We start from the raw sequence: 21,486 nt of genomic DNA, 5'->3' as shown, positions 1-21,486 counted from the left end.
AACGCCAGCCAATCCGCATCGCCGTCCTTGCGAGGCGGCAGGGCCGGAATCCCGTTAGAAAGGAACTGACGAATCAGCGCGTAGCGGTTATTTCATGGCTGTATTAAACAATAGAGCTTGTTTAGCAAATATACTTTACAATGTTATAGATAACATACGATGTACATATGTATATATACACATTTTAATGTATATTTATTTTTTAGATTATTATACGGTTTGATTGATAATTATTGTCATAGCTTGTAACACTTCAAATTATCATCATAAATATCTACTCTATGTTATTATTAGCTATAGAGAACACCGCGCTCTATGTAACAACCACACACAGCACGTTATAACACCTGGTTCCATTCCTTACAGGAACAGCTGTGACGTCACGTCCCAGTTCATCGTTACGTTTCCCTTTGCCCGGTGCCATAAATCAGCTGAAACTGCAGGAGACACCGAGACCTGAAATAGCGAATAGCTGAGGAGCAACAGAAGGTGCCTCCCAAGTAATGAAAGGAAAAAGCCTATTTCCAATGAGCATTTTTGGAGGCTGCCCCAGACAAATTGTAAGGACAAAGCAGCCCACAGATCTGAATGGATACAAAGAAAGAACACTGCATTTCCCAAGACAAATGTAAGTCATACCTGATAATATTTATAATAGACAAAGCACCACTTTCTCACAGCTGACGGTGCCCTGTCTTCACCAAGGTTTCATCCTGCTGGCTGTACTGACAGAGCATGAAGATGGTGCTGTGCTTCAGCACTCTGCACAGGATGAAATGGCCATGGAGCCAGGCAACAAAAGCACAACAGGTCCTTCTAGCAAAGATCTCCTTTGTCACCTGAGACTCAGCACGCGGCCAGATATCTTTTCCAAGAGAGTAGATGGGGCAGTCAGAAAGCCCAGCAGAAATGCAGCTCTGCATCCACCTATGGCTGCCCTCAGGATGCCAAGCAGATGCAGTCTCACAGCCATATGGATGCCAGCCAACAGAAAGTGTTATTCCCTGCTGTGAGCTGCATAACCCAGACCAGCTGCATCCAACTGCTGCCCTCTGCCTCCAGGGCAGCCTGCAGACCCTGGTGGCCCATGAGAGATGGTTCCCAGCTCGCAATGATCCTCACACCATGTCCAAGTGCTGGGGACAGTGCTGGTGGTCTGGGGCAAGCCCACAGCAGTGAGGGATCAACTGCTGCAGTGCTGGTGGTGGCTGGCTGCCCCTGAAGACACAAGGGTATATCAGCGCTGTTTCCACTGCCTTTGCGGTCCATTTCACTCCAAATCAAAAAGCAGGCACTCTGCCTTCCATCAAGTTAAAAAGCTTCCATCCTTTTTGGTCTCCTGCTTCCCAAGGCTTCACTCCTCCTACTGGCAGCATTTCCCAGCAGGAAGCTGTTTGCTGGTGTGTGTCTCTGCTGAGCAGGTTTCCTGTGCGCAACTGTCATAGCCGAGAGAAGCACAATGGTAGCTCTAGGGATAGAGGGTTCTCTGGACAAGTGGCTGAGCCAATGATCCTGGTGCCATTCAGTGTGTTTCATGTTCCTTATCATGAGGAATGTCTGCTGAAAACACTGCACTCCACCGCAACATCTGTCTTGGCACACTACCACTGCTCCTGTGTGTGGGTGCCAGGGCGCAGAGGCACTGGGTCACACACGACACCAAATTCTGCCCAAGAGCTCGAGATGAGGTCCACACATAGGTCTACAGTGCTATTTGCACACCTCATTATATAATCTACAAGTGCTTTTTAGTGCACAAAGGGCCCCTACTCCAAGAGGTTACAGTCAATAAGAAGAGATACAGCTCTCCACCACCATACAGCTGTCACACCTATTGACAACCATAGATATTTTGGTCCTAAGTAGAACATATCCCTCCCAGTGAGGCTGGGCAACCAAATGAACTGGAGACCAGTATCTGTGGGAGGATGAGAGGTGCATCCCTCTCATCTCCAGACCCTGACAGAGGGCTGTGGGAAGAAATCCAGATAGCTGCAGCACTAGGACAGAGCACAGCACCAGTTCTGAGTGGAGATATTGGTTGGTTGACTCACACCTTGGTGAGGCACACCACCCACACTGCTTCCCAAAACCTCGCCAGATGCTGGTGTGCCCCATGCACGTGTCAGGGGATCCCATCAGCATCGCTACAAAATGCAGGCATCCCTGCAAGGCCACCCAAGGAGGGTCTTAAGGCGTTGAAGTGTAAGGCAACTCTGAGGCTCTCTGTGTGCCCCAAAGCCCCCAGCTTTGTTCTAAAGGGATCCCAGTCCCCACAGATGTTCCCCAAGGACAGAAGGGACATGGAAGGGGAAGGCCTGAAGCCCAGAGAGCATGGGGAAGCAAGAGAGGGCTGCATTTCTGTAGGGGATTTGGAAAGCAACCTCAAAGGGAATCCAGGTCCCTGACCTGCCCTCCAGGATCATTTACTTTTATCAAGCTAACAAAAAAAGGCTGTTTGCTGTCTGAATTACATCCGTTAAAAGCCTCAGATAAGACCTTGATTAAGTCTCCTCTCCATTGGGTCACTTAGTTCTGTTCTCTACCTTCTTTCTTCACTTCTGACCTTCCATTTACAGTCCATCCACTGGGCTTCGCAGGGGGCCCACAGCTCAACTCAAAAGTGGATTGTCCCTCCTGGGCTCTAGGCTCTCTGCAATGTCTTCCAACTCATCCAGGATATCAGAGAAATATGGCCTCTTAATAGCTTCCACCTGGAATGAGAAGGGAGAACTGAAGAGGACATCCCAGACAGGTGGGTACAGTGCAGCAGCTCTCCCAGGTCCCCCATGGCCAAACAGCACTCACCCAGTGCCAGAACTGCCCAGACTTTGTGCACGTGCACAAAGAGCTTCCTGGCATCACACACTGAAAGCTGGCCTGACATCTCCTGACACCAGTGGGGTGTGAGAACTGCTCAGCCCAAAGGCAGCCTGAGCAGGACAGGATCAGGGGAAAAGCTAGAGGGGGCAGGGGGAGTTGTCCCCTCCCCTGTCCTCCCAGTGCCAGCGGGTGTCCCCAAAGCTGGGATTGATTCTTTTTCCTTTTGAAGGTCAAGATGCATTCCTTACAGGAGAAAACCCAGCAACATGGTGGGGGCACCCCTTAGTCCAGGTCACCCCACTATGCCACCCTGAGGCTGCCCATACCTGGCAGAGCCGCACCAGCCCGCACTCCAGCCTGGGCACAGAGCAGTCCCAGCAACACTATCAGAAGCTGTCACTGAACACCTCACTTCAGCAGATGTCTGTCAGAGGTACAACACCCACGCAGATCACAGCCAGTTGCTGTGTCACTCCATGAGTTATTCATGAGGAACAGGGAGGACTCACCCGACAGCAACAGGCAGCAAGGTCCAGCACCCGCCGGGGGCATCCACTGACCATCCTGCAGAAGGCAGTGACATCCAGGCCGTAGTCCTGAGGGAAGGGGAGAGTGTGGGGCAGTAGCCAGCTGGGCAGGGGGGGATGGAGCTTCCCCAGGAAAACTGGGAAAACAGGCTCTTCTCCTGTTCAAGCATGTCCCACCTAAACCCTCACTTATGGAGATGGGCCTTGCCTGGGTTTTATGCTCCTCTCAGCTGGAATGCCATCCTTTTACCTCCCAGCCACCAGGATAAAAGGCAGGGGGAAGTATCTAGATGACTTACTATGTTCACTGTATCTGTTTAAATTCCATGGAAACAAATAGGAGGTATTACTTTCAGATCAATCTACATACTCCTTCGATGACACTTGTGTTTCATTTTCTGCTTCAGTGTAGATGCTGAAATGCCAGTACCAAGTGGAGCATTTGGAATTAACACCTCTAAACAAAAGAGTCGCTTCTCGTTTTGTTGGTGCAACCAAAATTTTGATAAACAGATGATTCCATTTGTGTACTGAACATTTTGTCATCAGATTTTCTCATTATTAAAATTCTGGAGTGACACCTCAGTGTGCACACATATATGCATGCAACTCTGCATGGCCCAGAGAGAAGCTTCCATCCAGAATCATGGAGAAAATACTGTTAAATTTGGCTGTGGGAATTATTACCTGAGTTCTGGGAAGTACTTCAGGATCTGCTGGGATCCTCCCTAGGATTTCACAGAGCACAATGCCAAAGGAAAACACATCCACCTGCAAGAAGGGTGGGAGAGGTGGGCTCAGGCATGCACAGAAGGCAAACTACAGGAAAGAGGAGCACTAACATCAGCAGGTTCCTCCATTAGGGGATGCCCGCCATCTCGTGCGGGAGCTGCGCTGATGAGCCAGGAGCTGGAAGCAGTGCCATACCTTCCGGTCATAGGGCTCTCCCCGCAGCATCTCAGGAGCCATCCAGTAGGCAGAGCCCACCAGGGACAACTTCCTCTCTGCATACTGCACAGGCAGCTCCACCACTTCTCTGGCCAGCCCAAAGTCTGCAACTAGCGCCTCACGGCCACGTGATGTCACTCGAATGAGGCAGTTCTGAAAGGAGAACCACAGGGACATGGCATGGGATGTGGCAAGGAAGGGGACAGATGCTACAGAGCCCTACTGCCATGATAGGTTGCAACCTGGGCATGCAGCACAGGCCAGGGCTGGGTTGATCACACCTGAAGTCAGAAGTAGTGGGAAGGAGTTGTTCCTCAGCCCACCTCCATCAGCTCACTGCCCACAACACACACTCACAGTGCAATGAATACAGTGTCATGGCAGGTTTTACCAAGAAATTTTCCTTGCCCACAGGGCTATAAGCATGGAGCAGAGGACACATAAAACGAGGTCTCCAGGTCACTGCCCCATATAGCCTCTGTGGCGTCCCCAATACAGCTCCCTTCCAGCTGTGTACCTTAGAGTTGAGATCTCGGTGGTAGATGTTCTTGGAGTGCAGGTAGATCATGCCCCTGGTGATGTCAGAAGCTAAGTCCAGTTTCTCTTTCCATGACAAATCAATGTCTTTGCTGGCCAGGAGCTCCTCCAGGCAGCCCCCATTCACATACTGTGAACAGACAAAAGACGGCACCTGTGTAGCTGGACGTAGGGTCTCCTGGAGCCCCCCAGGTGTAGGAACAAAATCAGGTATCCCAGTGCCACCCCAGGCTTTCTTGTTCATCCACAACACTGTGTCAGAGTCACTTCAAAGGCACTGCCAGGCTGCATCCCTATACACTTGCTCCTCAAATCCTGTTCCTCTGCTCCCCCACACTGGCCTGTCCTGGTCCTGTGGTGGTACTGGGCCACCACAAAACCCTTTATGGCCACTCTGCCTGAACCTCACAGCCTTACAGTGCCTGTGCCCAGCTCCAGCCATGAGAGGCTGTGGAGCAGAGCGGAACAGAAGCCTCCCCAAGGCAGCCTGCTCATCCAGAGTCACTCACAGCTCCTTGCTTGCCCAAAGCACACTAAAGGCAATAACATTTTACCTCCAGAATGGGGTACAGCTTGTCATCCTTTACGCATATCCCAAGGTACCTAAGCAGGATGCACCAAAACAAAGAAAACAAGCCATCAAGGTTCCATTCAATCCCTCCCCACAGAACTGCCACAGAGACACTGAGACAGCTCCAGCCCCATATGTGCCCCCTCCCATGGCCAGAGGTCATGCCTACCTGACGATGTTGGGGTGGGAGAGCTTCTGCAGCAGGCTGATCTCACGCACTATCACCTCCTGGTCCACATCGTTCTTGTAGATCTTCACCACCATCACTTTACAAGCAGCAGCTTGGGTCACCTGGAGCAAAATATGTGTCAGCCTCCAGGTGCCTGCCATCCCCTCCAGACAGCTGCACCCCTTCCCAGCCAAAGCCTTGGCACCTGTTTCCCTGATGCCCAGAGCTTTGGACAGCCACCAGCACAAGTGCAAGGTGCTGTCCTTCCCACACCAGCTCCACTTTGCAATGCCTGACATGGTGACTGGGGGCAGCTAGCCCCCTCCTGTGCCAGCACACCAGGACACTCAGCCAAAATTTGAGTCACTTTGGCTGGAGCAGTTTCTCAGTCCAAACTGAGTTACCGAAGAGCTGACCTTCTCCCCTCCCCTTACTTCAGTGCCCCCATCTGTCCATATCCCCCTCTCCTTCCTGCCTGGATCTCATCACTGCTGCTCACACCACAAGTCCCTTCTGCCTCCCCCTCACTCCTCTGTGGTGCTTCCCAGTGGGAGCGCTGCTGCTCAGGGCTGAGAATGCCCAGCCCCAGAGGAACACCAGAAACCAGAGTGTCCAGCAGTGGTGACGCTCAAGTCCCAGAAAATGTCAAGTCCCAACAAAGGCCTTGCCTTGTTGCAAGTCTCCCTCCACTGTCTTCTACATGAGCCACAGCATTTCACTACAGCTTTACTTTCTGACATTTTCTTTTCACCTTCCACTGTAGAAAGTCATTGCATTTTCACTCAAAACCCGTACCCCCAGCTGCAGCTAGCCAAGGTAAAGGCACCAGTGCAGCCAGACCCAGCTTGTGTTCACAGGGTCTGCACCACAGCCCAGCAAACAAGCTCAGTGCCAGCAGCCACACTGGGGAGGAGGATGATGTGGGCAGACCTGGTGGCACTGCACTCTCTGAGATGCTGCCTCAGTTGCCAGGTCTTCTCTTCCTTCTGCTGCTCAAAGAGAAGACTGAGGGTTGCAGGGAAGGAGCTCAAAGCCCCATCATCCCCCCCAGAACAAGCAGTGGTGCAAATGCTACAGCACACCTGGGCTGAAGATCAGCAGTGGAGAGGGAGAGGAGAAAAGTAATTGGTACACTGGTTCTGTGCTTCCTGAGAGGGCTAAAAATGCTATCTGAATAAAGGATTTCCAGCTCAATCAAAAGCTTTTCACCTCAATCAGACCCGACTAGCTTAAAGCCATCCCCCCACTGTCCTGTCACTCCCAGACCACATGCAGTTGTTTTCCCCCCTTTCTGAGTTCCCCCAGAGCAGCCGCCTCACCGCTCAGGTTGGCCCCGGTGCTCTCACCTTGTACACCTTGGAGAAGAAGCCGCTGCCAACCAGCTCAGCACTGAAGCTCTCCCAGAACTCCAGCCTCCGGACGGCGGTGCGCAGCCTCTGCCAGCGGTCCATGCGGCAGCAGGTGTCCGAGGACTCGCCATAGTGCCGCGCTGCCTCAGAGGGCTCCGGTGCCAGCAGCCCGGCCTCGCACATCACGGAGCAGCAGCTGAAAGGTGCACTCGGCAGGGAGCAGACAGCAGCACGTGTGCTCCGACCCAACTCCCGCACTGGGGAGCAGAGGGAGAGCAGACACGCACCCCAGCGCACACGCTGTCTCTGTGCAGAGGTGCTCTGGGCTCAGGCCTGCCTCAGGTAGGTTGCATTCAGACTCCTTCAGAAGAGAATTTAAAGATGCTACATTAATATACATTCACCTACACTTCCTGCAGATCTAGGACAGGCAGAACGCATCACCTTCACTGCCTGACAGCGGAGCCCAAGGAAAACCCAGGGAACACGGCCTGATCTGACCACTCATACCGGGCTACAAGCCACCACATCAGAACTGTGCTCCTAACACAGGTCATGCAGCACTAACACCACGTTCATTACCGCAGACCTCCAGACAGGCCTTCTCCTGAGTGTGCCATGCAAAATGTGCCATCTTAAAAGGGTCTTGGCTCGGTGGGTGCCCTCTGTCCAATAGAAGACCTGAAGGGAAGACATAAGGGGAAAATGCCCCAGCAACTCCCTGCCTCTCTGTGTATCTCAAATCTGTCTCTAACTCCCCAAATCCTTCTATTAAATTGTCCCACTTCTCCACTGATAATATCTTGACAGCCCTCTCCCCCCAGACCCTTTCTGCCTTTGTTAGGACCATGTTCAAAATTCTCCAAAGAAGTGCTCCCCGCTACTTTCCCCCAGACACAGGGAAGGCAAATACAGGGGAAGTGGAAAATGGGATTCTGAGGCCGATGCCTGAGCAAACACTACTTCTAGGTACCTTGCAAGCCATCTGAGCATTTTCCCCTCTCAGACCATAACCAAAGAAGACAACAACTGGCAGAAGGGTGACTCTCCAAAGCTTCCAGCTGAAGCCAAAGAAGCTCTGCCCTCTCCAAGCTCCTGTCCCAGGTTTGCACACCACAACATTTGCACCAACCTCCCCACCCTCTGCAGCCAAGATGCAGGGGGAGAGCTGCCAAGAGAGCATGGGGGCAGGAACTCGCCCTGCCTGCCTGCAGGGTGCCCACACAGGCACGCACAGCTCCTCTCCAGCCAAGCAGGCTGCAGGGAGCTGCCCCTGCACAGGAATGGTGTCCTTTCCACAGCCCCCTCTGTTCCCTGCTTTTCCCACATACCATCTCCTCCTGCCATGACCCAATTCATCAATTGTCCCTTTGTCCACAGAAGAATCCCCACTATGCCCTCGGCACGCCAGGATGCCCTGAGCATTATACCAGCCTTTATTTTCTTCCCAGAAACGCATTTGTCCCCGGATGAGGGCTGACACACAGTAGGCAGGGGAAGAAAACGGCCTTCCAAAATGCCAAGACTTATGTCATGGCTTCTTTGGAGCCAGGGGAGAGGGGGACATGGAACACGGGTACTTCTCAGGGACTCCCCGGCTACAGGCAGCAGGGCTGAGCACATCCCCACAAGGCTTGGAGCACCTGAAGCTGCGTGCTGGTCTGAGTGGGCACTACACAGGCACAGCTGCTTGTATTTTGAAAAGCAAACCTGAGGCACAGCCCTCCTCTGGGACTTCTCCCACCAAGCATCCCAACAGATCCAGGCTGTCCTGCAACCTCCCAGCCTGTGGAGGTTTGAAGAATGAGAAATGTGACAAAAATCAAAGGAAAACATTCCCCAGGAAAGTCAGCTGCAAAGGCTTTGATTGGAGCTTGCTTTGCGAAATGGTGACTGATGAGGCACACAGATCCCTTTGAAACAGAAATAGCACAGAAGGAAGAAAAAATTCCGTAACACCTTAGCAGTCACAAGGCCAATCCCACATGACTCCCACTAAAAACACTGAACAGGACCACCACCAAACACTCTGCGCGTGCCCTGCCCAGGGTATGTTTAGGGGCTACAAACAGGGCTCTGCACTCTGGAAGCCGGGCGGGGAGTGACTCCATTTTACAGGTGGAAAGCCATCTGAAAAGGGCTTGGTGACAGAAGTAACCAAGGCACTGCTTTGGAAAGGTCCTGAGCCCTGTGCTCTACCTACATCTGTCCCTCCGAAGTGGAAGAACAAGGTGAGTGAAAAGACAGCCAACACAGACCCACATCTCACCAATTGCTGATCTCCTCTACCAGCAGGTGATGGAAGTGAAGGACCCTGTGAAGCCAACACAGCTGGAAACAGTGGACCATGGAAACTCAAGAAGAGAACAAACTTGTACCTGAGATGACCATTTTTGTAGCAACACAGTGAAGTAGCCTGAGTCCTGAGACAATGCCAGCTCCGCACAGATGGGAGCCCCAACCTTTCTTGCCCTGGTTTGCAAAGACCTTAATATTGCTATGAGATAGGAAAACTGAAGGTAAATCGTCCCAGGCAGACTCACAGCACACGGACTCTTCCCAGACTCACCCACTCATCACACCACACTGACACAGGTCAGAGCTGCCAGCGCACTTGGCATCGCGAGGCAGTGCAGGCAGTGACACCTCACTCCTTGCCCAGAGGTGTCCATCCATCACCTGTGGCCCTCTCAGCCACTATCAGACAGAGCAGGAGCCACAGAGCTGCTGCCCCAGAAAACCCAAACCCCACAGCCTTCCCCTGTACCAGCTTTCTTCCCCCAGCCTGCTTGTAAATGCACGGGGGGGCTGCAGCTGGGAATTGCAGCCCAGCTCAGCCCTGCCAGGGCCACGCACAAAGCGGGCTCTGGAACCCAGCACCAGCTCTGTCCCCTCCCGAGGCCGCCAGCCGACAAGGCTTCACAGACCAGCAGCCGCCCGCAGCAGGTGACGGCCGGCACTCACGCACTCTCGCACTCACCCGCTCGCCCCGCAGCTCCTCCGCACCCGTTTCCTCGGACCGAGCAGCCCGTGACACCGCCCCGCGCTGCCCGCGGCTCCTCCCTCCGTGGCCCCCGGAGGTGGAGAAGTTCCCCCCGCGCCGGGGCTGCGGGTCACCCCGAGACGAGGAGCGCGCAGCGGCAGCACAACCCCAGACAGTCTGTCTCACGAGGACGCTGTTGTCGGACCCCACCGGTACATGGAGACTGACCCTGTCACCGGGACGACCCGGCACTCACACGAAGCCAGAAACCACGGAACCCCAACCTGAGGAACGTGCTTTCTCTTCCCGTCTCTGGCAGCAGCTCATGTCCCCTCACCGGCTCTACCTCCTGTTCCAGCCTCGCAAGGATCCTGCTCTCCATGAACCCCCACAGAGAATTAGCAGAGCAACCCCCCTACTTGTGCAATGGGCGCTGCAAACCCAGCAGCCAGTGGGGTTATGCACTGAGGGCAAGCCAACCAAATCTGGGTCACATGCTAGATGGAGGCAGCTGGGACAGGGACGCAGCTGGTTGTAATGGGGGCAAGTACTGGCTCTGCATATGGACACGTGCAAAGGAACGTCTCGTGGCTACAGACATCAAGAGAGCACTGCCCAGCTCTCCCCAAACCCCAGCCACATCTTGCAGCCTCTTCTACCCCTATAAAACAATCCTTAACAAGGGGAGCAACAGAACTACTTTCCTGCAGGATGCCTCCAAGGGTCACACAGCCACGTGATTCTGCAGAACACACCACCGAAAGCTGCTGCCGAGCAAAGGGCAGCATTTAGATGTAACCGGTAATTGAGACTCTTGAAGGCTGCTGGATACCTGATCTGAAGAGGGTTTAAAGCCCGTTTCCTGCTGTCTTGCACACACGGTTGCTAAGCAACAGCTGTAAGTAACATCTCCAGCAGCGCCTCTGCTGCAGCAGCAGGGAGCGATCAGCCCTGCTGTCACAGAGAGTCAGGGCAGCAACAAAACCAGAACTGCCCAGTGTGACCATGCTCAGCCAAACCAGGCTACAGCTTCAGGATACACTGTTCCTACCAAGCAGGGACTGTTTGGTGTATACCTCCTTTCAGCCAGCAGCAGAAATGCAAGGGATGCGAAGAGTAACAAGAAGGGTTTCTGCAGGTGCATTAGCAAAAACAGGAAAGACAAAGAGTGCACCCCCTCTGATAAAGGAGAAAGGGGAAATGGTCCAGGCTGAGGCCAGTGATGGGTGGTGTTCCCAAGGGGGTCCGTCTTGGGACCAGTACTCTTGAACATCTTGGAGAAGAGAAGGCTCTGGGGAGACCTCATTGTGGCCTTTCAGTACTTGAATGGAGAGTATAAACAGGAGGGGAACAGCTGTTTACGAGGGACGGCAGTGATAGGACAAGGCAGAATGGTTTGAAACTGAGACAGGGCAGGTTCAGGTTGGATCTTAGGAGGAAGTTTTTCCCCCAGAGGGTGGTGACGCACTGTTCACAGGTTGCCCAAGGAGGCTGTGGATGCCCCATCCCTGCAGGCATTCAAGGCCAGGCTGGATGTGGCTCTGGGCAGCCTGGGCTGCTGGTTGGTGACCCTGCACACAGCAGGGGGTTGGAGCTTTATGAGCATTGGGGTCCTTTTCAACCCAGCCCATTCCGTGATTATTGGCTCCTTTCTGTCTCTCCGTGTCTCATTCAGTCTTTGGCCTTTTGCTCCACCCACGAGTAGAACCTTCGTTCTGCAGATGCGTTTTCACTGGGACTGAGCTGCACAAAAGGCCTCAATGAAGAAACCTCCCATTCACCGCAGGCAACTTCGTCCCTCAGCATCCCTGGGTGTCCCCACGCTCTTACAGCTCAGTAGGAACAAGTCAGCTCCTCTTCCTTTATGGCCCCGGACCTCCACGGTCCGTCCCGGCTGTGGCTCCTCCGCTCGCTGCGCACAGCGGGTCCCACTCGCCGGAGGAAACGCGCCGGAAGATGCCCCGGTACAAAGCATGGCGCCCGCGCGGTCACGTGAGGAAAGAGGTACTGTCACGTGCTGCTACTGGGGTCACGTGCGCAGCCACCGGTGGTCGTGTCCGCGTGCGGAGCGGGACGGTGCGATGGGGACGGGGCCGCCGCTGCTGCTGTTGCTGCTGCTCCTCTGCCTCCTCTCGTTTCTGCCGCCGGTCCGCGCTGTGCCCGGTGGGTGCTCGAGCCGGGACCCTTCGTTTCTCACAACCCCGGGCCCAGAGCTGCCCCCTCTAGGAGGGAGCCTTCAGTCGGACCGGGAGACACCGGGCGCTCCGGGCCGGGCCGTGCCGTGGGGCGGTGTCTGCGGGCGCTGCCGGTGTCCCGGTGTCCCGGTGCTGACTGCTCCTTCTGCAGCCGCCCGCCCGGCGGGGCCCGGCCTGGAGGAGCGGCGCTTCTTGCAGGTGCGGGACCACTTCCGCTTCGAGGCCGGCGGCAACGAGACGTTCCCGCAGCGGTTCCTGCTCTCAGGTGGGTCCCGAGCGCCGGGGCCGGGCGGGGCCGCGCGTTTTCCTCTGCTTGTCCCCGGCCCCACCGCAGCCCCCGGCCCCCTTCCCTTCCCTTCTCTTCTCTTCTCTTCCCTTCCGCTCCGGGTCCGTGCTTCCCATCGCCCGTAGCCCTGCAGCTGCAGCGCCGCCCGCTGTGCCGAGCAGCGGGGCTGAGGGACGGGCGGGTGGGCTTCCTGCCCGAGCAGTGATCTGCGGACAGAAGCCCTTGGGGATCAACCTATTTGCAGTGTTTCCTCATGAAGCTTCTGCCCAGACACACAAAACCGAGTCCTTTCGTGCTCTGACACATTTCTCACGTCTTCTGTCAATTGTCTCATTCAGCAAAGTTCTGGAAGAAAGGGTTTGGACCGATTTTTTTCTACACTGGCAATGAAGGTGACATCTGGACTTTTGCTGAGAACTCGGACTTCATATTTGAATTAGCAGAGCAGCAGCAAGCTCTTGTGATTTTTGCCGAGCATGTGAGTATGGCAGTCACTGTGCACACTGGAGTTGTGCTAACATTACCAACTTCAGCTTTCTACATGTCCAGAAGAATAGTAGCATCTCGCCATGAAGCTGGGGCATACCTGCCATAGGCTTTCTCATTATGGTAGCAGCTCTAGTTTTTTGTCTGATCTCTCTAGATTCCAGAGAATACATTCTCGAGGACTCTGTTTATCTCATATAAGGCAGCTTCAGGAGACAAGGCATTTGCTCAGTTATGAATGAATTAGTGGACGCTGTGTGCAGTTTCCACTTCCTGTCTGAGCACACTTATCCCAGTCCGGTAGTAAGGACACAGAGACACCATCATTTCTGCAGAATCTCTCTTTCCTTTCAGAGGTACTATGGAAAATCTCTTCCGTTTGGACTTGAGTCAATGCAGCTAAAGAATATTCATCTACTCACCGTGGAACAAGCCCTCGCTGACTACGCAGTGCTAATTACTGAGCTTAAGCAGCAGTATGGAGCTGTGGGCTGCCCTGTCATTGCTTTTGGAGGCAGGTAAAGGTTGTGTATAGTTGTACCCTTTTCTGTATCCTTTTCCAGCCACAGTTGTGTTATTCTCATAGGTCTACTTGCCTCCAGGTGGGTTTTGAATATCTCCAGAGAAGGAGACTCCACAGCCCCCCTGGGCAGCCTGTCCCAGTGCTCCATCACCCTCACCGTAAAGTCCTTGTGCACATTTGTGCAGAACTTCCTATGCTCCAGCTTCTGGAAGTTTCTGGGAAGAAAATCTCCCTTCAGTTGCTTATAGCTTTGCCAGACTTTAATCAGTGGAACTGAAATTTCTTGTCAGGTTTCAGCTAAAACCTGTTTCCAAGGGTTGGCTTAGAGAAGAATCCATTGCTTTGCACTCCTCAGCAGTTTGCATCTGAGTAATGTTTGTGCCCTTGGGTTTATCAAACAGTCTTGATACGTCTGCAGACCTGTGGCTGAAGCCCTTGAGGTGGCTTTAAGATTTCATGTGACCTCTGTTAATGTCTCTCATTCTCTGCTGTGCTGCTGCTACGTGGGCTGCCCAGGATGACCACCACCCTCCCCTCAGCACTGCAGTGTTGCCTGTTCTGTAGTGTTCATGGATGCCCTCTGCTCGATAGCCCTTGCTTATACAATCTTTATAGTCCTGTGTGGGAAATGTCTCTTTCCCCCATTAGGCAATGACACTTGACTTGAGCCCCAGCTGGCTCTGTGTTGAAACTGTCAGGTCTTGGAGTGCAGTGGTGTTGGATATTGGGGCAGCGTTTACCTTTATCTGCAGAAGCAAATTGGGCTGCTGTATTCCTGGAAGAACTGACCTGAGGGTCTAGGGGGCAGAGGGTAAGAACACAGTGTGCTGCTTATCAGCCATATCTGCTGCTTTTTTTGTTCTCCAAGTGAGGATGGGTTTCCCTAAGCTTCTTGTTGCTCTGGGTGTGGTGAGCTTGTGACTACTGGCCTGAACATCCAGCTTTACAACATCAACTGTCTGTTAAAGGAAATAACACTTTTCTCTCTCCTGTGCCAGCTATGGAGGAATGTTGAGTGCTTACATGAGGATGAAATACCCAAACGTTGTGGATGGGGCATTAGCTGCCAGTGCTCCTGTGCTGTCTGTGGCTGGGATTGGAGATCCTGCTCAGTTCTTCAGAGATGTAACAGCTGTAAGTGGTGGCTCTTTTCAGGAACATTATCCTTCTTCCTATAAGAAGCCAGGGTTTTTTCTTTTCAGTGCCTTCCACCAGACATGTACCTTCACAATGTGACTGCTTGGGCAGACCTGTAAGGAAGAACTGCAGCTGATGGCTGCTGTGTCTGTGGCAGCTCAGGACCCAAAAGCACTGCTCTCATGGGCAGCACAAATTTTCCCAGTACCTTTAGTATCAGTGACATGAATTTCTAGGTGTGGGTGGCACATCTAGAAAACAGGTGCCTACCTGTTATGAAACGTGGTCCTTGTGACCTTGTTGCATACACAAACTTAATTTTAATGCAAACATTTACAGCACAGACAGCATTACTGCTAAGTGTAAAGAAAGAAGAGTTTTGTTGAAATAAACTCAAGTACTTGAAACTTTTAAGTATTTAAAGAACAAAATACATCTTGCCTTAAAATTGCACATTTTAAAACAAAATATACAGTACTGCTCCATTATGTAATGGGCTCTGCAGTGGGAATTCTTCCCTAGAGGAAGGTAATTACTTTTCAGAAGCCCCATTCATCTGACAACTCTTGCTTCAGTTGTGAATGTGCTGTGAGTCACTACACCCCTGAAACTGGAGCCTTGACCTTTTTGTGTGGGGAAAACAATGTTTCTCGTTCATTTTAAAACATATTCTATGCAGTGGTAAGTCAGCCCCTGGGCTGGGATCATAAACAAGCTCTTCGTGCTGTTCTCAAAGTAATTCCTTCCACCTTCCATATGTTTCAATTGTAGCGATCTGTGCATCTGAAGGCTGAATTCTGCTCTTCTTGGTGAAAGAAGCAAACATGCGCCAGAGATGTTAATGCTAATCGAGGCACAGGGCTTTCATGAATCATTGCAGGAGCTCTCTTCTGCTCTCTGCTTCTGAGTCAGAGCACCTTGTTTCAAAACAACTTTCTCTGTGACTTTTATTGAGCACCTCCCGCACGTTTCATGATCCTACAGCTTGCTGGGGAGGGGGACTGAGCAAAGGGCATACGTGTTATTTTTTTTATGGCATTTACACAAGACCAGATTCTATGTGCCCACTGCCTTCCCTGCTGCCACAGCAAAGACGTGTGCAGCAGGGTGCTGCTAAGGGGCTGCAAAGGGCATGCCCACAAAAATTCCAAAGTGATTTTTGCAAGAGAAACTTTCAGACAAAGAAAGAGGAATCAAAGAGAGGGTCCCACATCTGTTTTCATTTGAGGCAATGTAATTTTGAGGAAAGTGCCTGGGTTACCTGCCATTGCTCTGGAGTGTGAGGGCACTGTGGGGGAGCCCTGCTAGTTCCTGTTGTTAAACTACAAAGTACACATTGCCAGCAGATGGCAAACCGCCTTACATGCTGATATAAGAGAAATAGTTTGGGTTGCTGGAGACTTCAGTGACAGGAACAGCTTGTTGCAGCAGCCACAGCCCTTCAGACATACCTTGACATGCTTTGTCAAGAGGACTAGCAATGGTTTTCCTAAGAAAAAGCAACATAGCTTTCTTGGCCATCTGGCTAGTTCTCAGCCCCATGTGGCTCCTGCTCATAGACATGGAACAGTGTGATGACAGTTGTGTTTTAAAGCAGCATCTCTGGGGCTGAGCAGCCTGGCAGCTGTTCTATGTCCCAGCTGAGGAATGTGTGATCTGATGGCTTCATGTTCAGTCTGATGGCTCCTCTGGGCGCACGAGGTTCTGTCTGACAGCACAGACCTGGTGCAGCAGCTGCTGCTTGCTCTGAGCTGTCCAGGTGTAGTTTGTGCTGGGATGTGCTGGCTGCCTGGAGCTGGAGGCAGAAGCACCGGTATCACTGCATCTGAAGGTGCAGGTGAGACTCTGTCCTCTCCAGGCTGGTAAGCTGCCACCTCCCAGTACAGCTGGTGTATCCTCTGTGCAGCTGTAACACCACGACTTTCCTGTCCCTTCAGGATTTTCAGAAGTCCATCCCAGGCTGTGTCACTGCTGTCCGAAGAGCCTTCCAGCAGATCAGGGATCTGTTCCTGAGTGGAGGTAAGGACAAACCACCACACGTGGCAGTCAGCAGGCAGGCCAGGGGTGGGAAATGAAGTTGGTTCTGTTTTATTTCTATTAGGTCTTAAACTGGTTTTGCTAAATCAGTGCAGATGCCCACCCGATCTTTCTGCTCATATAATTGATTTTTTGATTGAAACCAGCTTTTCTGCAGTTAAAAAAACAACAATCTTGCCAAGCAGGGTGCTGGGCAGGAAAGCCTTGTAGTGAGCTGCTTTGACTGCATCCATTTGGAACATTCTGCCTAGGAGCGTGCTGCTGCCACTGTATTCCCCACGGAGGTTTCTGTGGCTCAGCAAGGCGAGATGCAAGCAGTGGATCAGCACAGGGTCAGGAAGTCACAGGGGAAGACTGCTCCTGAACATTTGTGTTTGTAAACTTAGGTGTAACATATCCTCCCCGCTGGAAACCTCACCTATGTGTTCCAATATCACATGACTCCAAAGTGAAACAAGATGCTGAAGCCTGATCACAATTTACTCAGTTGAAGTTTGTACTTTTTATTTGCCTTCCTTCTGCAGCTTATGATGATATCAGCAGCAAAATGGCCACATGCAACAAGATTTCTAGCAAGGAGGATGTTTACCAGCTTTTTGGTTTTGCTAGAAATGCCTTCACCATGATTGCCATGATGAACTACCCCTACAAAACTGATTTTATGGGGCACCTCCCTGCTAATCCAGTGAAGGTGAGTACCAGGACACAGGTGAGAAATGCGGTGTGTGCAGAGAGGGTCATGAACCTCAGTGACCAGAGCTGGGGGCTGCAAGTGCCTCTGGCCTTGTGCCTAAGAGAACAGCTGGCATGTATGGTTCAAATCTCACCTGGAGCAAAATACATGCTTTCCAAGGGATCACACAGGCTGTGATGTGTGGGGGCACAGAAGAAGCTGTCCCTGGCCATGCAGTTCCTTTTTAGGGTCTGTTTAACAAATAGTAAAATAGAAGTAGTTCTAAGTTTGCTTGAGAAGGGCCTTAAAATACTTTGATTGGAGGAGGAAGGATTTGTTGGTTATCACTGGCCTCCAGACAGCTGCTTTCTCCCTTTGACTATGTATTTTTTTACTGGAGAGAGAGAAAATAAAAAGATAAATGTTGCTTTTGTCCATTGGAAAGATGTGCAAGCAATGCTTTTAACTTCCAGCTTAGCCCCTCTGCAGTGTAGACTGTTGTCTGTCCTGTGTGCAGTTTGCCTTTAACATGTCTCATGCAGGTTGGCTGTGAACAAATCCTTGCCCACACAGACCCAGTTCAAGGCCTGGCAGCTCTTGTTGGTGAGTTAATCGTATCAGATGGATCTTTTATTTACTATCTTATTCTCCAGATGCACCTGTATGTAGGGTTGTCTTACTGTTATGTGGGTTCCCATGCACGGTGCTGGGGCATTGTGCTGGAGGTGCAGGGGCTGACAGGTGGGTCACAGCGGTGAGCAGAGCCCCTGGGAGCTCGTTGCAGAGTGGGGTGTAATCCGCAGGCAGCAGCAAGATATGAAGCTGTGACTGTAACCTACAGCAGGTGCCTTGCTCTGCGCCTGCCACAACCCCAGCCACCCCCCAGCTGATCCTGGCCTGCACAGAGCCTGTGGATGAATCAGCAGAGAATACCACACCGATGAGTCTGTTTGTGCCCTTCCCACTTGGCAGGGGTGTTCTACAACTCCTCTGGCTCAGTGCAGTGCTATGATGTGTACCAGCTGTACCAGTTTTGTGCTGACCCCACGGGCTGCGGCACCGGTGCTGATGCTGAGGCCTGGGACTACCAGGTGAGGCACTGGGGATGCCAGCAGGCAGCAGCCATTGCACCACCAACTGCTCCTCCGTGCCAGCTCGGGTTCTGTTTCAGGTGTGTACGGAGATCAACTTAACTTTCAACAGCAACAACGTGACAGACATGTTCCCTGAGATGCCCTTCACAGAGGCCATGAGAGAGCAGTACTGTTGGAGCCGATGGCGCGTGAGGCCACGAGCACAGTGGCTGCAGATCAACTTCTGGGGAGGAGGTATGTCTGCTGAGAGGTGCTGCTTGCTCAGCCCTCTGTGCTGCTGTGCAGTTCTCTCCCTGTGTTCCACCGGGCTGAGACATACGTGAAAGTCACAGCTTGAGGTGGAAGTACTTATCTGTGTTTGCTGTTACTGTTTGCTGCGGCTGCTGGGCAGGGAGGAGGCTCTCACGTGTCATCTTTGAATTTCAGACCTGCAAAGTGCAAGCAACATCATCTTTTCAAATGGAGACTTGGACCCGTGGGCTGGAGGTGGGGTAAGTGCACACACTGCCGCCTCCAAGCACAGAGAGCTGCCTTTTGGGGCAAGCACTGCCCACAGCTCTTTCAGAGCAGCCCTGCTAGTCAGCGTTAGCCCTTGTGAATTTCTGCATGTGGCTGTTTTATGCTGCAGTCCCTGGGGACATTAATGACAGGCACTTGGAGTGGTGAGATGCCACAGTCAGGAACATTGCTCTGGCAACGGTAGCTTCATGAGCGGCAGGTTCAGCAGGATAGTCTGCCCCAACCCTGGGGGTACTCCGAGACAGGTCAGATGGGGCTCTGGGCAACTTGCTCTATGGAAGGTGCCCGTGGCTGCAGCAGGGCTTGGAACTGAGTGGGCTTTAAAGTCTCATCCAACCCAAACCTCTCCGTGATCCTATAATTCTGAAAACCTGTTGTAGTTCTGTTTTGAGACAGTCTCGGCATAGACAGCTCAGTGCTCTTTGATCTCTCCCTTCTCCACATACGTTGTGAGATCAGGCAGTTGCTGTAACCAGCAGCCAAAGCAAGAAGCACTTCAGTTTAGATTCAACAAAACTGAATTCTGGTTATAAAGGACCCAAAGCAGGATGCGGAGTTAGTTGAGCTCTTAGCACACTTTTCCCGTGTCCTTCCCAGCTCTTCATCCAGTTTTCAGAACTGATGTCCAGTTTTGCCTGTTCACTTGGTGAGTTTCTCTCTGCTGCTGTCATTCCAGATAAATAGCAGCCTGAGTCCTTCACTGACTGCCGTGACCATTCAGGGAGGTGCTCATCACCTGGATCTGCGGTGAGTATGTGTGCACTGACAGCTTCCAGGCAGTGATGTTTCCTTTGCCAAACTCCTCTCCTGGGCCAAGGACCTAGGAGATAATTATATTTAAGCAGAACTGGATACCATGTTGCTTAGCATCATTCAAAAAGAATCCTTTTTTAAACCTAATACAAAAGCTCTTAATGTTTCAAAGTCATTGAATCATAGAATAGCATGGGTTGAATAAGACCACAATACTTATCCAGTTCCAACTCCCTGCTATGTGCAGGGTCTCCAACCATCAGCCCAGGCTGCCCAGAGCCACATCCAGCCTGGCCTTGAACGCCTCCAGCAATGGAGCATCCACAGCCTCCTTGGGCAACCTGTTCCAGTGCATCACCACTTTCTGGGTGAAAAACTTCCTTCTAAGATCCAACCTAAACTTTCCCTGTGTCAGTCTGAAACCATTCCCCCTTGTCCTGTCACTATTAAGCCTCATAAACAGCCATTCCCCCTCCTGTTTATATGCTCCTTTCAAGTATTCTCTTCTCCAAGCTAAACAAGCCCAGTACCCTCAATCTTTCCTCATAGGAGAGGTACTCCAGTCCTCTGATCATCTTAGTGGTCCTCCTCTGGACCCACTCCAAGAGCTCTGTATCTTTCTTTTACTGGGGGACCCAGGCCTGGACACAGTACTGCACATGGGACCTCACAAGAGCTGAGCAGAGGCAGACAATCACCTCCCTCTCCCTGCTGGCCACCCATTTTTTAATGCAGCCCAGCATACAGTTGGCCTTCTGGGCTGCAGGCACACAGTGCTGGCTCGTGCCCAGTTTCTCATCCAGCAGGACCCCCACTGCCTTCTCCACAGGGCTGCTCTCAAGGAGATCTTCCCCCAGTCTGTATAAAAACCTGGGATTGCCCCAGCCAAGTGCAGCACCTTGCACTTGGCTTTGTTGAACCTCATTAGGTTCACATGGGTTCAATTCTCCAGCCTGTCTAGATCCCTCTGGATGGCTTCCTTTCCCTACAGCCTATTGACTGCACTGCTCAATTTGGTGTAATTTGTGAACTTTCTGAGGGTGCACTCAATTTTTCTGATGCTTCTCTGCTGTCCCCAGGGGACACAACCAGGCTGACCCCCCATCTGTCATAGAGGCACGCAAGTTAGAAGCAAGTATCATCAGCAACTGGGTGAAATCTGCAAGGGTGGAAAGAGCATGAGAGCAACACTCCGGAGCACCAGCAGGGGGCTGGCAGTGAGTGCACCCACGGGAGCCATGCTCAGGTGCTGCCAGACTGCCTGAGGCTGCAGAGCTGTGCTGCTGGAGGTGTTGAGTCCTCTGCAGTACTAATTCAAGCAGCAGAAGAAAACAAAAAGGCTAAATTACTGACTGAAGTAAAAACTGTTGTATGGGTTTCATGCTCACCTGCTCATCACAAGAAGGTACTTGGAATGGTGGAAAGAATAAAATTTTCCTGAAGGTCCAGGAGTCATTGATGTCCTGAACAATGTGTTGAGTAGGATGAAGGTCAGTTATTAGTCATCTCCTTTTTATTTTCTGTCTAGAGGGAAAGCAGAGGTATAGTCATTATACACATGGATTCACAGGTGACTAACTGCACAAATCACAGAATTACAGAATTGCAGGGGTTGGAAAGAACCTCTGAAGATTCCTGTTAGATCCTAAAGCAGGTTCATTTGAGCAGGCTGCAGTGGAAGACATCGAGGCAGGTTAGTTTGTGCCCATCACCTCTTGTCCTGTTGTTGGGCACCACTCAGCAGAGCCTGGCCCCATCCACTCGACTCCTGCCCATAAGACACTTAGAAGCATTGATCAGATTCCTCTCCCCTTCCCTCTTGCAGCTCAACAGCCCCAGGGCTCTCAGCCTTACCCCATCAAGCGGTGCTCCAGGC

The 21,486-nt window shown here is 52.0% G+C and overlaps 2 protein-coding genes across 7 annotated transcripts; one reads left to right on the top strand and one right to left on the bottom strand.

The window, feature by feature from the left end:
- Positions 1-81: 81 nt before the first annotated feature.
- LOC107321631 (dual specificity testis-specific protein kinase 1-like) lies at positions 82-11,893 on the bottom strand. Of its 4 annotated transcripts, XM_085521000.1 has the most exons (10): positions 9,905-9,962; positions 7,507-7,605; positions 6,922-7,285; positions 5,576-5,697; positions 5,390-5,438; positions 4,816-4,965; positions 4,278-4,451; positions 4,038-4,121; positions 3,333-3,419; positions 82-2,714 (listed from the first exon to the last, which is right to left on the bottom strand). In XM_085521000.1, exons 3-10 carry the CDS (start codon positions 7,105-7,107, stop codon positions 2,613-2,615), a joined length of 954 nt encoding a protein of 317 aa, XP_085377126.1. In that variant the 5' UTR covers positions 7,108-7,285; positions 7,507-7,605; positions 9,905-9,962; the 3' UTR covers positions 82-2,612. The 4 variants fall into 4 exon arrangements, with proteins under 4 accessions (XP_085377126.1, XP_015734198.2, XP_015734199.2 ...); XM_015878712.3 differs by lacking the exons at positions 7,507-7,605; positions 9,905-9,962 and adding an exon at positions 11,738-11,893; XM_015878713.3 differs by lacking the exons at positions 7,507-7,605; positions 9,905-9,962 and adding an exon at positions 10,192-10,339.
- On the top strand, positions 11,032-21,061 carry DPP7 (dipeptidyl peptidase 7). 3 transcript variants are annotated; one of them, XM_015878710.3, is made up of 13 exons: positions 11,943-12,070; positions 12,254-12,367; positions 12,727-12,866; positions 13,229-13,392; positions 14,396-14,531; positions 16,472-16,553; positions 17,096-17,262; positions 17,787-17,847; positions 18,217-18,335; positions 18,416-18,572; positions 18,765-18,829; positions 19,534-19,604; positions 20,690-21,061. In XM_015878710.3, exons 1-13 carry the CDS (start codon positions 11,989-11,991, stop codon positions 20,790-20,792), a joined length of 1,461 nt encoding a protein of 486 aa, XP_015734196.2. In that variant the 5' UTR covers positions 11,943-11,988; the 3' UTR covers positions 20,793-21,061. The 3 variants fall into 3 exon arrangements, with proteins under 3 accessions (XP_085377124.1, XP_085377125.1, XP_015734196.2); XM_085520998.1 differs by lacking the exons at positions 14,396-14,531; positions 16,472-16,553; positions 17,096-17,262; ... (4 more) ...; positions 19,534-19,604; positions 20,690-21,061 and adding an exon at positions 14,150-14,331 and having other exon boundaries at positions 11,032-12,070; XM_085520999.1 differs by lacking the exons at positions 14,396-14,531; positions 16,472-16,553; positions 17,096-17,262; ... (4 more) ...; positions 19,534-19,604; positions 20,690-21,061 and adding an exon at positions 14,046-14,160 and having other exon boundaries at positions 11,032-12,070.
- The last annotated feature ends 425 nt before the right edge of the window (positions 21,062-21,486 follow it).

The sequence above is a fragment of the Coturnix japonica genome, chromosome 21, assembly GCF_054131305.1.
Source record: "Coturnix japonica strain WE chromosome 21, WE-NBRP24, whole genome shotgun sequence".
In the NCBI taxonomy this organism is placed as follows: Eukaryota; Metazoa; Chordata; class Aves; order Galliformes; family Phasianidae; genus Coturnix; species Coturnix japonica.
The sequence above is the reverse complement of the archived record's forward strand: the minus strand, read 5'-3'. Positions and strand labels throughout refer to the sequence as shown.

Coding starts and splice junctions, on each gene's coding strand:
- LOC107321631 (XM_015878712.3), bottom strand. CDS start 7,107: ATGTGCGAGGCCGGGCTGCTGGCACCGGAGCCCTCTGAGGCAGCGCGG. Junction 5,698..6,921: donor TCTTCTCCAAGGTGTACAAG/GTGAGAGCACCG, acceptor ATTTTGCTCCAG/GTGACCCAAGCTGCTGCTTG. Junction 4,966..5,389: donor AGCTGTACCCCATTCTGGAG/GTAAAATGTTAT, acceptor GTCTGTTCACAG/TATGTGAATGGGGGCTGCCT.
- DPP7 (XM_015878710.3), top strand. CDS start 11,989: ATGGGGACGGGGCCGCCGCTGCTGCTGTTGCTGCTGCTCCTCTGCCTC. Junction 12,071..12,253: donor GCCGGTCCGCGCTGTGCCCG/GTGGGTGCTCGA, acceptor CTCCTTCTGCAG/CCGCCCGCCCGGCGGGGCCC. Junction 17,848..18,216: donor AGGCCTGGCAGCTCTTGTTG/GTGAGTTAATCG, acceptor CCCACTTGGCAG/GGGTGTTCTACAACTCCTCT.